The 17,542-nt window shown below is 45.0% G+C and overlaps 2 protein-coding genes across 2 annotated transcripts in view; both read right to left on the reverse strand.

Moving 5' to 3' along the window:
- Nucleotides 1–803, reverse strand: part of LOC102881520 (mast cell protease 1A-like) — a 2,934-nt gene extending 2,131 nt beyond the window's left edge. Inside the window, exon 1 of the mRNA XM_006906851.2 lies at nucleotides 710–803. Coding sequence (XP_006906913.1) covers nucleotides 710–764 — 55 coding nt within the window. The 5' untranslated portion in view covers nucleotides 765–803. The remainder of the gene's footprint in view (nucleotides 1–709) is intronic.
- Nucleotides 804–6,184: 5,381 nt separating this feature from the next.
- Nucleotides 6,185–9,446, reverse strand: LOC102881776 (granzyme B(G,H)). Its single transcript, XM_006906852.2, has 5 exons — nucleotides 9,300–9,446; nucleotides 8,108–8,255; nucleotides 7,454–7,589; nucleotides 6,993–7,253; nucleotides 6,185–6,382 (listed from the first exon to the last, which is right to left on the reverse strand). Exons 1-5 carry the CDS (start codon nucleotides 9,358–9,360, stop codon nucleotides 6,239–6,241), a joined length of 750 nt encoding a protein of 249 aa, XP_006906914.1. The 5' UTR covers nucleotides 9,361–9,446; the 3' UTR covers nucleotides 6,185–6,238.
- Nucleotides 9,447–17,542: the final 8,096 nt, after the last annotated feature.

Raw genomic sequence — 17,542 nt, forward strand, 5'->3', positions numbered from 1 at the left:
AGACAGGATTTGTGTTTGGAACAGGCCAGGAAGTCCCTGTAGATCCTGGTAAATCCTTTCCATGATTTTCCCAGGTACCTCTCTCCCATCTTGTTTCCCAGACTCACGGAGATGCTGCTGGTTTGTAATAATCAGAACATTGCAACTGAAAAATTACCCAAGAGAACTTGAGACTGAACCAGCCAAGCATAAGTGTTAAGGGAACCAGGATGCCACCAACTCTGGGATCAAGTGGGTCTTTAGCTTCTTTCCTGGTCAGCGCGGGAATGACAAAGCTCGGAGAAGAGGGTGAAGATTGAGGGAAGATCTGAAGACATTGCGTTAGAACGTTAGCGGACATTACTTTAACTACGGAAGCCAGCCCCTTTCCCTGAGCTGCTCTTTCCTGGGGAATTAATTATTTCTCATTCCCTGTTTCCAACCTTCTTCCAGATGCCTTTGTAAAAAACCCACTTTCCAGGTGACAAGCTTAGGACCTGGGAAGGGGCTAAGACCCTCTGGCCCTCCCGGAGAGCAGCCTTCTGCTCTGCCATTCTGCTGAGGTTTTATTTTGCATCAGATTTGCTGGTCTTTGAGGGAAGTTGAATCTAGAGTTCAGAAAGTTCCTGGGGATGGACTAGGGCCAGGATGTGTCTGAGTGTAGCATCTGAGCACAGCTGTGCCAGTGTGGGGTAGGGTTGGGCTTCTGTTGGTGGGGACAGTCACTCACCTGCCTCTGCCTTGGGGGATAGAAGAAAGGCCAACAGGAGCAAGAGTGGCTGCATCTCCTCAGGAAGGCCACCCAGGTCAGAACTGCTGGTGTTTCCTCCCAGTCTTCTAACCCCAGGGTTCCCTGGTGTTGTGGCCTTTATAACATAAGGCTCTCTTCGAATGCCTTATGCAGCTCTCTGATCGAGCCTGTGGATCTGAGTGGCGTAAGAACTTATCAGTAACCACATAAGCACCTGTAGCTCTGGACTCAGTGCTAGCCACACCAGCTGCAGGAACCACAGGCTAGAGGGTGGGGTGGTTGAAGATTCTGTATCAGCCAGCAGCAGGTCCCTCAGCCCCAGAAACCCGAGTCCCATGATGATGCATGAGATTCTTCCTATCCTTGCCTCTCTCTAGACCATTGGGATGATTGTTTGTTGAGGCCTCTTTTTTTTTTTATGAGACTCAGGGCTGTTGGAGATGAAATTTCTTGCTTCTGGTATTGGAGACAAAGCCATCAGTGATCAGACAAAGATGGTGAGGGCCATGGCTAGAGGGATGGACAGAATGGAGTGGCGGTAATACTGAAGAGGGCTCGTTTCAGTAATTAAAGAACTGAGTGTTTAAAACAACAACAATAACAATTTATTTTGCTCACAAATTTTGGTCAGGGTTTAGTGTGGATAGGTCCCCTTTGCTCCCCTTGATGTCAGGGGAGGCTTGAAGCCTGGAGTCTGGGATCAGCTGAAGGCTGGCTCACACAGACCCAGAGATTGGTTCCGGCTGTCCATTGGGCATGTCAGTTCCTCTCTGTGAGGGCCTCTTATACAGCCTCTGTGTAGAAGTGTTCGGTCTTCTTTGCAACATGATGGTTGGCTTCTGCAGAGTGAACATCTCTCAAAATCGACCCAGGTGGAAACCATTCTTTTTTTTTTTACCTAGACTTTGATGCCATATTGTATCCATTCTATCATATTCCACCGCTTGGGGCAATTGAGAGGCCTCATCCAGGTTTAAAAAGGGAGCGTCGTAGTCATGTAAAAAGAGCCTGAGGGATGGGATATACACAGTGGCAGTCATAGCAAAGCACAATCTGCCACACTGCTTTAGGGACATGTAGAGTTGGTCAGAGGAGTTGAAACCACTGATCCCTGTAAGCCTAGGTCACAGCCTTAGCAGAAGTTGGGGGCTGCTCTGTCCAAACCATGTGTACTGAGAATGGAAGAGGGTTAGCTGTCCCCAAAATTACTCTCTTCAATGAATTCCTGATACCAGAAATGGATGCCAGGAAGCCACAGCAGTATTCTCATACCGTGGTCCAGAGAAACATTACATTTCTGATAAGAGAGTCGAGTGCACAAAAATAAAACCGTAAGTACACTAGAAACAAATATGGGTAAATTTCTTCATAAACTTAAAGTGAGAAAGCCTTTTTAGCAATAACTCTAAATCCAGAAACGTTAAAAGAAAAAATCGATAAACAAATTATGATATGTAAAAAATAATTTTAACAAATTTCTTTGTCAAAAAGCGGCACAAGCAAACTCAAAATACAGACAGCAAACGTGGAAATAAATCATTGCAATTTATATCACAATTAAAGAGTGAATCTATCTAATATAGAAAGACTTCTGAAAATTCAGAAGGAAAAGACCAAGAAGCGGATAGGGGAATGGGCAAAGACCTGCACAGATCACAGTAAAATACATTTAAAAATAATAAAAAGAATCTCAACTTCACTCATGTTAAAAGAAATAGAAATAAATGTGGAAAAAATGGCAATAAAAATTCTACTGAGATACTTCAGCTTATCTCACAGGTGGCCCAAAACTCAAAAGTTAAGCGACGAACTCCATGGGCAAGGTGTTTTTTTTTTAATGGGTGTTGCAGGATATATCTTGTTTTTCTATAATTTTACTTTCATCTTATCCATGTCTTTATATTTCAGATGTGTTTTTTTTTTTGTAAACAGCATAAAACCACATCTTGCATTTTTTTAATCAAGATTGAAAATTTTTGCCTTTTAATTGGAGTGTTTAATTTGTTTACATGTAATGCAGTTACTGATAAGGGTGGATTGAAGACTATGGCTACTTGATTTCTAATAGTGTGGCTTATTCTTTTCCTTTGCCCTTTTCCTGCCTTCTTTTGTTGTACTCATTTCATCTTCTTTATTGGCCTTCGCTTTTATTTCTCTATATGTTACTTCGGTGGTTACTCTAGGATTATAATATGCCTCCGTCACATATCACGGTCTCCTTTGATTTAACAGGGCACCACTTTATTTGAGAACTTGTGACGATGCATTTCCATCTATCCTCGCTCACACCTGTTACATTCAGTCACGTTTTATACTTTTATTTCTCTTTTTCCCTTTCTGCTTGCAAAGAGGATCATTTCCTTTCTTCCTTAAGAACTCCCTTCAGTGTTCTCATGGTGGGGGTATGATGGCAGCAAATTCTCTTACTTTACTTTTCTAAAAATGTCTTTATTTCGACTTCATTTTCAAACAACATTTTCACTGCATATAGAATTCCAGAAATAGATTGCCTGTTTTTTTTCTCCCAACTGTTTAAAAATGTCACTGTCTTCTGACTTCCATGATTTCTGACGAGCTCATTGTTATTCTTATTGTTGCTTCCCCTAAAGTCATGTATCTTATTTCCCCCTCCGTCTAATTTCAACTTTTTCTCTTTATCTTTGATTTTCACCAGTTTGACTATTATGTGCTCAGATGTGGCTTTGTCGTATCCGAGGTTCACTGAGCTTCCCGAATCTGTGGATGAGAATAGTCTAGCAATAGGCCTACGAAAAAAAAAAACAGGGACCTGTTGCTGTGCTCCTTTCATGGTGAAATGTCTGTTGCTCAGATGCAGTGCTGCGTGGGAATAAACCCTGTAAGTTCTGTAAGTCCACAAAGGGTGGTACCGGCAGAAGTACGGTGGTGGACAGTGGGCAGGCAGGGAGCAGGCAGGGAGGGCGACCCTAATTTCCTTTGCTTTAAAAGTAGCAGGTAGGAGTGTCATGGTACAGATTCAAATGGTAGGAAAACCCATATTATGTATCTGCTAGAAGGCAATTAGAGTCTGACTTTAAATACTCATCCAACTGGATGGGCCAGAAAACGTTCGCTGTCATTGCTGCAAGCTCTGGTCTGTGTAGACTCGAGCTGGAATCAGGGAGGCTCTTGTGATCTGGAGAATGGAGACACGTCTCTGATCTTTATGCCATCATGGTTACTGCTGCATCTAAAGTTTCTGAGATGACCTAGACTTTTCAGTGTTAGAAAGTTTTTGGCTTGGAGGCCACACATAGAGAATATGACATTTTTGCTGAGCAAGACTCTCCTTATGTTGGGCTCACCTCACCAGACCCTCCCAGCAGCCAGCCTTCCCGGTCATTCCACTAATACGAGGCGCTACCTAGGAGCTGAGCCTAAGTTCCAGCCCTGGGCTAATGCCCTCCTGCCTCAAATACACACAACACTACACTCTCCTGTGATATGAGGTAAGTGCTCTGGGATGTGTAACCCTCAGAGGCATGACCTTGCACATCTTGTTGCACACAAATTATGCAGCAACACAATCTCCGAATGACCTTGGGCACTTTTACAAGCAAAGAGCTACTGATTTGGAGCTGAAAAAAAAAATTCCTGCATCTAGGACTTACTAAGGACCTCGCTCCTTGATTGAAAAAGACAAAAAGGAAAACATAGAAAACAAAACAAAAATAACATTTTAAAAAGTTGCCCAGCCGCGCACAAGTTTAGGTACAACATTTACTTTGAGGAAATAATTCTGTGGTTTAAAACAAGTTTGAGAATTGTATTGTAGGACTTCCTCTTTTGACTGATGAGAGAGAGACAAAGTCCCAGGAGGGGTGGCAACCGCCTGAAGGTGCCACAGAGCTAGGACAGAGCCTAGACTGAGGCCAGGTTTCCTGACAGCCGGGCCAGCAGAGGTCTTACATGTAAACACCTGCCCTGAGATGACTTCCTGGCATCCCTAAACAAGAGATAAGCTTCGGCTCAGACACCTCCCTAAAGAGAAAGCCTTTGGGCTCTTGTGCTGGCCATTCTGTAACAAGTATTCAAGATGTTTTCCTGGGTGAGCTGAAGTCTGCTCGTGGGCACATTGGGCTGGAGGCAGGCAAGCACCTTGAACTTACTGATTCCTTCCGGTCTCCCTGTCTGTGGAGGTATTCTTCCCACCCCCCACCTCTGAGGAAACAATCTTTCCCATGCTTAAAGATCTTTTTAATGAACATTAAAAAAGAAAAAAATAGAATATCTCTATAATGCCTCTACCCACCAAGACCTACTAGGTGCCAGGCATTGGGAATATACAGTCAACATAATACAGATTCTATCACTTGAACCCAAGTGAAACTGACAGTGTTGACTTTCACCCGAATCATCTAACTCCCTCTCCTTCCTTCACATGAGTCCGCGGGGCCTAAATCTATGTGAGAAACCTGCAGGAGTAAGATTTGTATTTTATTTATATTGCTGGTTACAATCTCTCTGAATTTCATCACATGGGATGGGGGACACTGGGCTAGATGTGAGGGATTGAGTTGGCCCTGCCCAGGTGAGAGATGGGGCCAAGGGTTCTGGAGAGACACCTTGCCAGCCCTCCAGGAGCCGTGCCTGCTGCCAGCACAGGCCTGGTCTGTCTGATAGCCCTCTGGCAGGGCATAAACTGGGGTGGCATCTCAATGGCGAGGCCGTGCTGGAACCACATGGGTGTCTTAGGTGGGAGGGATATGAGGAACTGGCCAGCTCAGATCAGTGTGGTCTGGAGGGGACAGGAGTTGGTGGACTTGGAGAGCTCTCAGTGGTCAGCAGAGATGGAGAAGAAGGGGCAGCCAGGAAGACTGCAGGCGAAGCTGGGTCCTGAACTCAGAGGAGGGCAGAGAAGGGCAAGGAAAGAAACTCAGCCTAGGTGAGAATGAGGAGCTTCTTATGACTCCCCCCATGGCCCCCAAAGCTGCCAGCTTCCCTGGCTGTGGGGAAGAAATGTCCTGCTCAGGAAGGCCCCTCCCCTCTCCAGTGTGACGGAGCTGTGGCCTTGAGCTGCAGTCCCAGGCTGTGTTTGCTTGGTGTCCAGCACCCATGGTGTTAGTCTCTTCCTTTCTGCCATATAACTCAGGGGAAGAAGGTAAGAAGTTCAGGCCAAGCCCTAGGACCTGGGAGATTCACGTTTTCTCCTGATGGTGCTCAGTCAGCTTCAGCCCTGGCGGTGGGGCAGGCCCTGGAGTTACGGGTGTGGATAAGAAGGAGCTGGATAATAGCTTCGCATGGGGTTTGGGGGAGGTGGTGGGGAGAGGGGAAGCAGAAAACAGCAGAATCGTGCCATTGGTCTTCTACCCATAGAGCTGGTGCCTTGAGTGAGGGTTGACGAATACATAAGAAACCAGCTCTTCCCACTCAGCTCAGAGACATTTATTTGGTTTCTGGCACCACCTACCCAAACCCCACTCCCCCATCCGCCAACAGTGTGATTCTGGATTAGCTCAAAAAAAAAAAAAGACAGTCCGATTTCCGCAGTTAGAGGTTCTTCATGGTTTTCTTTATCCAGGACAGGAATTTTGAGACTTTAGTGTAGGCCCGCGGAGACGTCCCGTTTTTTCGTCCATAGGAGACAATGCCCTGGATCACATTCTTACATACTAGAGGGCCGCCAGAGTCGCCCTGTGGACAGAGAAGGCAGGGAAGCTGAGCTGTCTCCCCTACCGGTTCTGCCTTCCCTGCCACCCCAGGCCTCTTCTCAGAGAAGGCTGCCTTGCATGACCTCCACGTGGGAGATCAGAGAGTGGGCAGGTCAGCACGGACATTGTCACTCTTCACTGCACCCCAGGCGGCAGCTCCTTCTTCTCCCCCAGGTCCCAGATCCTCTGCCTATAAAGGCGCTGTGGGACTGTGGCTCTAAGTCTACTGTGTAAGTACATGAAAGCAGGCGGGTGGAGCTGACACTTAGCATGGAGGACAAGCCCAATAACTAAGGTGGGCGCCAGCTCTGAGGAGCCACCTGGTTTTAACTCCTGCACACACAGGGGGCACAGTTTTCTAGTTGCTCTGGCCCACTGTGTTGCAAATTCATCCCCCTGGAGGAGTGCTGTGTTTAGACTGACCACAGGCCCTTGGTAGGCTCTCAGAGGCCTTGTTTCTTCCCAGCTCTGGCTGCTCCCTGCTTCTCTTCCCTGGGAGAAAGATCACAACCTAGAGCACGGGTCTCTAGGTCCCAGTCCTTCCCCAAACACTCCTCTCCCGAGAGCCACACTAGGCAGACACTCAGTCTCACCTGAAAGGAAGCCTTGTTCTCCGTGGGGTTCCCCACACACAGTTGAATGGCACTGTTGTAATAATTTCGTAAGTGGCATTCACACTCCCAATCCTTTTGCACGGTCAGCTCCACCTCCTGCAGTGTGTCTGGGTATGTGTTTATCAGGGCGATCCGCCCCCAACCGGCCACACTGCACTTCTGTCCTGGCATCACCCGGTCCTCTTCCCTGGGCAGGCGGAGGAGCTTCACAGCTTTCGTCAGCTTGATATTTTTCTCCAGCTGATGGGGAAGAGGCAAGAGAGTCCAGATCAGCTAGCGGCCTCTCGGCTTGGACACCAGGAAGCTGCAATGCCTGCCCTCCCCGCTGAGCCACTGGGACTGGTCAGGAGGGCAGGATGGGAAGAGGAAATGGACAGGTCACAGTAGGAGGGAAACACTGAGAACTCAGCAGTAAGAGCAGCAGGACGTTCCCTCCTTACCTGCAGTAACATGATGTCATTGGAGAAGTTCTTAGGATTATAGTCTGGGTGGGGGATGGCTTTCACCACACGGAAGACTTGCTGGGTCTTCTCCTGCTTCTTGATGTTATGGGCCCCCAGGGTGACATTGATTGAGCTATACAGAGAGCAGAGTGGGGATGTGTGTGAGGGTGTGGAGGCACCGGAAATACAGCCCAGAGCCATGAAGGAGAGGTGACAGCGGGGCAGGGCAGGGCTACAGCTAGGGCCAGAGGGCTGAGTGACACTGTGCCCTCTGCTTCTCAAGGACACCGAGTGTATGGCTTCTGGGAGCTCGCTCTTACCCTCAGGCAATATCATGAAATCGCTTGAGTTTGTCCTTTGATGTTAATGCGTGCTTTCGTCCTCCATCACTGCTTGATTTGGCCAGTGTGGTCACTCTCTTCTCTTCTCTACTGTGTCACTTACTCTGACCTCTGACCCTCTGAGCCCAAAGCTTACTTGTCCTTTTTCTCAGCTTTTCCTTATCCCAGTCGTGCTGTCAGATGGCTCCTCTGAGGAGCTCTGTGAGCTTGAGTTACCAGGAGCCTGGGGAGCTCCCCTGGGCTGCACCCCTGGGGAGGGAGGGGTCCCTGAGCGGGTCTCAGGAGGTGTCGGCTGGCTGCGGCCCCTCACCTTCCACTGCAGTGAGCAGCTGTCAGAACAAAATTCTCCCGCACGAGGACACCGCCGCATCTGTTCTTATGCCCATTTTGCAGAAACTGAATGTAGGCCATGTAAGGGCGGGAGTGGGGCTTGGCCTCGTGTCCCCCGATGATCTTTCCTGAAAGAAAAGTCTGTTTTGCTTGTGTGCATCCACTGAGTCCACCAGACATCATCTTGATGACTCAGAACTGTGGGGTACTTGGGAGCCTGGGCTGGCCTGGAGTTGGGAGGAGGTGGGAAGGGTCCTCAACTTTCTCCTATGGAAAAGGGAAGAACAGCCAGCTTGGTCTGTGAATTTTGCCTCCACATATAGTTGGAGGTGAGCATACTTGCCTCAGGGACAGTGAGGTCCTAGAGGCTCTTGAAAATTTCTCTCCTGACTTGGCTTTGTTTCAAGTGAGTTTCGGATGCCCTTATGGTCCTGTGATGTCCAGGACAGTGCCGCTTTCTGGTGGCCAGAACGTAAGTTTAGGGATCTAGATGTTGCAGGGCTTAGGGCCTGACACAGAGTTGGTGCCCAAAAAGTGTTTGTTGGCTGCACGAAGGGGTGGCCTCCCAATGGACCTCTGGAGGAGGGTTGGTAGGGCCAGTGCAGTGGAATTCTGGAAAGCATAGAAGTTTGGGGGTGCCAAACACAGGGGTTTAATTCTTGAAAGAGGGGAGCCACTGAAGGCATGGGAAGAGAAGCGGAGTTGGAGAAAGGAACTGAGGGGACTTGTAACTGAGCAAAGACAACAGCAGTCTTCTGGGGACAGTGCCCCCCTCGGCAAAGCTCTGGGGTCTGCTGAGCTTTGGGCTTCTCTCCTAAGCAGACACTGAAGGGAGCACCTGTCTCGTCCCAGACTTGGAGACTAGGAATGCTGTGCCTTCTGCAGTTTGCCACCCTCTGCCATGCACTTCTAGGAAAGTCTCACCTTCCAGATGGTAAAGGCAAAGCCTGGGGAGGGATAGTACCTACTGGATTTTCTTGAGAACAGCCTTCTGCCCTGCCATTTCTGCTGGTAGCTTATCCAGCATCATGCTTGGGCTTCTGAGATGGGATGGGAGCTGGGTTTCAGAACATTCCTGGAGGATAGGTGGATCAGAGATGCACAGAAGGGGCAGGAGGTCTGGGCCCTCTGTGGAATGGGGTCAGGCCTGTGAGGGTGGGATGGTGACTCACCTGCCTCTGTCCCAGAGGGCAGTAAAAAGGCCAGTGAGAGCAGGAGCAGGAAGGGCCACATCTTCCCAGGAAGGCTGCTGATGTCGGAGCTGCTGCTGTCCTTCTGTGATCTCCTTTAGCCCCCAGGAGAAGAAGGAGGTGCAGATGGGCTCAGTGACTTCGAGTTCCCTTCTGGTCTTGTAGTGCTTCATTCTAAGAGGCTTTCTATGAAAGTGTCTCCGCCCTCACACCTACTGCTTGATGACGTTCTCTGGGTGGTTGTGTGAGAATTAAGCAGTACCTGTAGCTGATGACTCAGAGCAAATAACTTGTTTCAGCCCAGAGCAGGAACCGAAGGTGACAGGTGGGGACCATAGGATGTGGTATTGACCAGTAGAAGTGCAGGAACCCAAAAACCTCTGAGTCACCGGGGATAGAACTACACTAATGCCTTTTTTTCCATGCTACCAAGTCCATCAGGATAATTTATTTCACAGATGTGTGCTATGACCAAACATATGGGAGATACATATGGGAGATGTATCTCCTTCCCTTAAGATGACCATCTGGTGGAGGAGACAGAAACATCAGTGACCAGAGTACTGTGTCTGAAGGGCCATGGTAGAGGGTTGCACAAGACAGTAAGAGAGCACGGCCACCATCTACTAAACCGATTCTGCAACCCATCCATCATCACAGCTTCCTTCCTAGGGATTTTTAACATTTCTTGCTAATTTATGAATGCTCAGAGTGATAGAGTTCACCTCTCTTGTCAATAATTTTAACAAAAGTCCTGCACTTGACATGTGTTGGTCTAAGGTTATGAATCACTGTGACCTCAAAAGTTGAATCCACTAACTGACTTAAGCCCAGGTTGTTTCTACTTTGAGTAGGGGGCTGGGGTGGGTTGGTCCCACCCAAACCACATGAACTAAGGCTGGTTCTCCCAAAGGAAGCTCGGATGACTAAATTGCTGATACTCTGTGAAGTAGGACAGTGTGCTGGACAACCAAAGATCAATAACTGTTCTTTTAGTATTCTCTGTCTTCTGTCCTGAGAGCCACACTTCTGATATTGCAGGCTTGGCCCATAGGAAGCTCATACTTGCTAAACAAATTATGTCGACGATCTCACTATATTGGAATGGACATGAAGGACTGTTATTTCTAAACAGCTCGAGCCCAATTCTGTTCAAAGAACAACTAAGTATCTCTGAGTGGTTAGATTCTGGAAATTTAAATTTCCATCTTTATATGTTTTTTTATACCTTACAATTTTTCTACGAGAAATATTAGGGATCAACATACATAATTTCAGTGTAAATGTCCTTGTCATGCCATGCATTCTAAACCTTCACTTTTTTGAACTTAGCTCGACTACTAGTAGACATTTTAAAAATAAAAATACCTTTCTGATTATAGTGGTAATATGTACTCATTAAAAAAAATTGGAAAGTAGGAAAAAATATCATTCGTTTGCCTATCTCCCATGGACAAGCTGTTATCATAAGAAGTGAATTTTAAATACTTGGGATCATATTATACATATTTCTTGCTAATTTTCTTTTTTCCTCACTTAACTCTATGACATTAGCATTTTCCCCATGGTCTTAAAAACAATTATTCAATGCCACTATAGTCTCTGCTTCCTTGTTATTAAAAAGTTAACATGAAATTAATTTCTAAATTATTGTAAAAGTAAAAAAAAAAAATCAAAGAGAAAATGATCTAATTTCTGATTACTCATTGATAATCATCTTTAATGTCTTGAAGTACGCTCTAACATATTTTACTCAGGTCTATCTGTATTTTTAAAATTAAAAGGGGATTATGCTAAACATAAGACTATGTCATAACCTTTGTTAAAAATTGAGCTGAGATTCGCACAACAAAATTAACTATTTTAATGTAAACAATTCAGTGGCATTTAGTGCGTTCAAAATGTTGTGCAACCACCACCTCTCTTTAGTTCCAAAACTTTTTCATGACCTCAGAAAAACGTTTTGTTCATACCTGCTAAATTGTGGATCCATTAAGTTGTGGGTCCACAGTTTAATGAGCACTTAATCACTTTCTGTTTTCCTTCTCTCATCCATCTCTCTCCCTGGCTCCTGGCAACCACTAATCTTTTCTCTGTCTTTATAGATTTGCATATTCTGAATAATTCACATAAAACGAATCGTGTCAAATGTGACCTGTTGTGTCTGGTCTCTTTCACTTAGCATGATGATTTTGAAGTCCATCCAAGTTGTAGCATGTATCCCTATTTTAAATTTTTTTTTTTTTATGGCTAAATGATATTCCATTGTATGTATATACCACAATTTCCTCATTTATCTGTCAGTAGAAATTTGGATCACTTCTCCCTTTTGGCTATTATAGCTGATGCTGCTATAAATATTTGTGTACGAACTTCTGTGTGGATGATATGCTTCCATTTCTCTTGAATATGTACCGAGGAGTGGAATTGCTGGATCTTTTGGTAATTCTAGGTTTAATTTCCTGAAGAACCACTAAACTGTTTATCGCAGTGGTTGCACTATTTTACATTCCTACCAGCAATGGACAAGTGTTTCTATTTCTTCACATCCTCACCAACACTTGTTACTTTTCTTTTCTTTTTTTTTGATTATATTAATCCTAGTGGATATGAAGTGGTATCTCATTGTGGTTTTGATTAACATTTTCTTATGAGGTTTAGCACCTTTCCTGTGTTTGCTGGTCATTTGTGTATCTTGTCTGGAGAAGTGTTGACCTTTGCCACCATCCGCATTCCCATCCTCCTCACTATTTGGACTGGTTCTTTAAGAGCTGGGCTAGAGCCCCAAACATGCTATGCTGGTTAGGCTGAGAATGGAGAGGGTGGAGAGTTCAGGGAAAATTTTCTTTTAACTTCAATGGCTAGTCAAATGGCCAAAGCCGTATAGGAAAGTTTTCCCAAATCTAGAAGTAGAAATACCAATTTAAAGTAGAGGAAAGCTTACTGAGGTGGCAGACATGTGGAAAAGAGTGTGAAACAGGTAACTTCCTAAGAAAAAAACCCACCTGGGGAAAACCCCACTGGAGATAGTAAATTTCTTTCTAGATGTGACCAAAGGGAGTCAAACTAAAAGATTTGTGAAATCCATTTGTTATTTGTAATTTTAAGAATCTGTGTCTAAGTAAAAATTAATAATAAACATCTGGAAAAGAAGATATGATTAACCAGTTTGTTGAACAAAAGAAAAAATAATATTTAACATTTTAATGCTGGCTAATATTTATTGATCACTGCCCATAGATCTTCTACTTCGACCTCTGAGTTAGCTAATGATATTTCTTTCATTTCACAAATGAGAATGCTAAGACGTTGAAAAGGTAAGAGACTTGTTCTATATCACTCAGCTCATAGGAGTGGAGAGGGGACAGTGATTAGAATGCAGGGATGTGATTCCACAGTCTGTGATCTCATCCACAGCTCTATAAACATCATCATTTCTTATCTTGTTCAAGGAATTTGAGGAAAAAATTGAGAGAATGTCGAAGAATAAAAGTTTCTGTCTATATCTCTAATGTGGGACACTGGTTCTCTTAGAAGAGAAAGGCACTTCAGTGGCTACTATATCGTGACTGATGGATAAGGTCATTTGGTTCACATATATCCTTTGCTCTTATCCTTTATTCCCCTGACATTCTTCCCCAATGTGCAGGAGAACGTCATACCTGGCCCGTGAGGACAATCCTTGTGGGCCTTAGCCCCTCACCGAATCATATCTAGTACCTATTGAAAGTGAGCAAAACCTTTTCTTGTAGGCAATGGCAATGGCACAACGACATACATGGCATTTAAGGCTGCTGCTATAAACCAATTTCCCTGAGTCTGATCATTCCCTTAAGTAATGCCTAAAATCAGAAACTATAGGCATAAGGGGTCAGAACTTAGCCCTAGGGGGTTTCATTTGACCATGAAACTCAGCCTGCTGTCAAGAAGAGATTCCTGCCTCAGTTAGGGGTTATCTTTGCATTCCTATTAAGAGATTGCAATGATAGAATTTCTGGGGTGTTAACAGGACATCAAAAACGGTTTTGAAGGAGAGAACTGTCAGTGAAGGAGAACCTAGATTATGTGTTGGAATGGGAAAGGTTGTACTTTCGTTTGGTCTCCATAGTAGTAAGGATGGAGGAGAGATGGCAGGGATGGGGAGAGAAAAATGTTTACAGGACAGATATACATCTGTGAGATTTTCAGAATTTTGGCAGCCATGAGAACAATCTTTAAATTTCCCTATTGCCCACACCAATCATTGCTCGGCCACCAGCAAAGATCTGGATGTGGAGTTGGGAGTAATTCAGTAAAACTCTGGAGTAGGTAAATGTCTGGGGTTATGTGTAGAGAGATGACTACAGAGGAAGAGGGAGGAAGAGTGGACTTAGGTGAGGACAGTGCCCACCGCTACCACACTGGGGGTACGGGTGACAATGCGGACCCAGAAAAATCAATCGGTGTTGACTACATTTCTGGGTGGGAGCGAGTTGGAAAGGAGTGATATTCCGGGTTGTGATGTTGCTTTTGATATAACCCTAGATCACACTCAAGATCCCCCTCTCTCAACTTCCCCACCCTAGGACCTTTATCTCCCCAGGAACTTTGCCCACTGAGGTCATTTCTTTTCCTCAAAGCGTTTTGTTCCCACAAGGCTTGAAGGTCACACCTTACTCTTCTCGAGTGAATGGGTCTTTCTCTTCCCATCTTACTCAGGGGCTAGTGCTATGGGCTTTCTTACCATGTCTATATGGGATGTGGTTTGGTTTGGGGTAGGTAAAAATGATGCTACTGAATCATTTACCAGAATCTCTAGTATATGATTACAAAACTGGTGAGTTTTTCTTTCTCTCTATTTCATAGGTCAGGACAGATGTAACAAAGTATTGTGTTTGAAAAACCTAATTCACACCTAAGAATTCTTGTGTTACATCCCCTATCTGTCCTCCAGTCCTGGTATGACATCTCCTAGTTGGAGATATCTCTATGCTATCAAGTTCCTCTGTTTTTGACTAAATGCTAGGAAGCAGCACTGGAACCATATGTGAGCAAAGCAGAAGATCTGGACCATCCCAGAGCCCTTCAAAGCCTGCCTGTGAGAAATCGAGTATTGCAGAAACTCACGGAGCCTCTGAGAGCATTTTTACCAATGAAAATGTGGCAGGATGATTTACTGTGATACTAATGACTATGTTATTCTCTCCGTATTCTCTATGCTCAATCATTTGCCACAAACTCCAGTATGTGATTGCAAAACTCTAGACATTTTTTTATGTTGCGTTATCTCAGGTTTCTAAGACTGGAAGACTGAGAATACTGGACCGTGTGCTTAGTTCACCAAGGCAATGAACTCCACCCTTGAGGCTTTTAGGAGTCAGCTTTCCAGTGCCCTTTGGCATCATATGCTTTGCCTTGCAGAGATGAGCATCTTAAGTATTTATGCATAAATACCCAGTCTTACGTGGTACTCAATAACTCCTGAGGAGATAATGGAGACCAGAATCATTGGTTTGTGTCTATGGCTTGGTCATGTTCTCTCAGAAATCTCATCTTTGCTACAGTCTCACAGGGGCAGAAAGTCAGGCTTTTTTTTTCTCGAACTCATAGAGACTATAACAGATAAAAGGAGGAAAGTTTTGTCTCAAGAGTGTGTCTGCCCTGGGTTCTATTGAGTGTCCCAGAGGAGAGTGTGTACCCTGATAAATTAACTCTCAGCTGACTCATGTAGTGAAAAATGGGCTGGGAATGGCTGTGGGTGTGGGTGTGCATCCTAGCTATCTTGAAATAATTTGAAGCTGTCATTTGGGAGCTGGCTTTTTTTTTTTTTTTTTTTAAATATATGACTACGGTGTAGGGGAAATCAGGAAACAGGGAAGGCAAAGGGCATTAATATGAATCTGTACCTTATTATGTCCCAAAGCACGTACAATTTATATCTTATCTCATTGAATTCTCCACCTTCTGCATAGGCATTATCATTAATCACATTTTCAAATGAAGAGGACTTAGATATATTAAGTGATGTGCTCAAGGTCACATGATTACAGAAAATGTACACACACACACACACACACATGCACACACACACAATGCAGCCTGCTGAGCTGCAAACTCTCCTTTATACCACCCTAAGAAGTGATGGAAACCACAGCAGGCAGATTTTAGCTCAGCAAAAGGGAGTGCCCTGGGCTCCTGTTCAGTTATAAGGCTCAATTGCCAATTTCTGGGCCTCATTATTCTCATCTACAGAAAAGGACTGGGCTGTAGCAGAGACTTTTAAAACATTGTTAACAATAGAAAACTTTCCTGGAATGGATTATATATGTGTCAGTGTAGCTTTTTGAAATCATGTGCTTACACATATTTATATTTATACCTATGCACATAAACACATGTATACATATTTTTATATGATTACATACACATATGTATATATGTGTACATATATTCATGTGCGTATATTCTTGTGTGTATAGTTGTATGTTTTTGTTTCGATTGCTTCATTTTCCTTTTCCGAGCATGATCTTGGTACATCTTTGTTTCAGGAGAGTTTTCAGCACTCGAACAGAAGCTGTGTGAAGTCGGCTGTTCTCCCTTCATTACAAAAGTGGTCAAGATCATTAAGATATTCTGCTACGGAAGTATTTGTGAGCAGCGAGATGTGAGAAGGCATGCCTTTGAGGGTGACGGGAACCCAGAAGAAGATATTTCCCCAAACGAAAATGAATTTGGTATTGGTGTGTGTGTCTTTGGTTGGGGAGTATTCATCTACAACTGTCACTGAACCCCGAAGCAGCACCCAGATTGGCATCAAGACCTGGGAGGGGATGGCTGCTGGGCTTGCCTGGTGAGACTGACCTGGGCACAGGGAGAGCCAGTGTCAACGAAGAGTCTCATACTACACGTGAGGCTTCCAAGCTAAAAGCTAGATGACTTCGAAGGTCGCTGTGGGCTTGGAAACTAAGGATGTAACCATGATAGACTGTGGGTTGGAGGCTGTACTCAATTTTTCTTTTTTCCTAGCACCATGTGAGGCTCCCTCATCTGATGTGATTTGAGGAAGATAAGAAAATGTGACATCTCTTCCATGTCAGAATTTATACTGAACTTTATACCCATAAGATACCCTATATGTAAATCATAAAGAAATAGCTTCCCTGGTTGTGTTTTTTCTCCCTGCATCTCTCCTTCATCCAGAGGTGGGGTTCCACTGACTACAGAACTGGAAACTTATTTCCAGTCCCATACACTGCTGTTCTGGAGTGACAATGCACACGGAAACTGGAAGCCATAAGACAAAGGAGTGTTATTATCCCTTCAAAAAGATGATTTTTCGTTGTGTGGATTTCCCACATAGATTCAGGCCAATCTGACCAACCCAGACAAGGAAGGAGGCTTTGGGGGAAATTCTGATGGAAGTCCTTAGATTGTAAGTTTCATGAGGGCATGGACGGTATCTGCTATGTTTACTTCATGTGCCTCCAGTACCTGGCACATCGTAGGTGCTCAATATCTATTTGTTTGCTGATTGATGGCAAAGGAGTGTTGTCCGGTCCTGCTGCAAAAACCCCCTTCCTTACTCAACTGGTAGCTATAACCCAGGTGAGCAGCAAAGGTCTCAGACCAGAAGCCAGGTTACCATGGGTGACCAAGAGACCAGCTGAAAGGGGTTGAGGCTGTGAGTGAAAGGCCTGTCAGTGAACTCTGAGCCCATGGGGAACATGGGCTGAATGTGAGGGGCTCAGCCACAGAAATGTGTGGACAAAGGTCAAGCTGGGTCATAACATAACAAGGGTTTGTGAGGAGGTGGTGAGAGGCAAGGCAAGCAGAAAATGGAAGAAACGTGAGCAGAGAGAAGAGAAGCAGGCCTGGTCCATGGCTGGTACCCAGTGATTGTTGTTTAACAAGTAAAGGAGAAATCAGTCATTCCTATCTAGAAATGGATGCTTATTATGGCCATGACAGCTTCTACGAAGTGATGTCTGGGCTCTTTCCTAAAGAAGATGGTTAGTCACAGAAGGGACTCAATTCTCTCATTAATCTCTTTCTTCAGGGCAGGAAATTGAGGATCTTGGTGAAGACCTGGAGGTATTCTATTTTTCATCCAAAGGAGACAATGTCCTCGGCTGTGTTGTTACACGCAAGGGGCCTCTGGAGCCTCAGGCAGGCAGAGAGAGCTGGCCTCCTCATGGTCCTGCCCTCCCTGCCTCCCCAGGTGGGTGGTCTTGGTTAGGAGGCTATGT

The sequence above is a fragment of the Pteropus alecto genome, unplaced genomic scaffold (assembly GCF_000325575.1).
Source record: "Pteropus alecto unplaced genomic scaffold, ASM32557v1 scaffold171, whole genome shotgun sequence".
Taxonomy (NCBI): domain Eukaryota; kingdom Metazoa; phylum Chordata; class Mammalia; order Chiroptera; family Pteropodidae; genus Pteropus; species Pteropus alecto.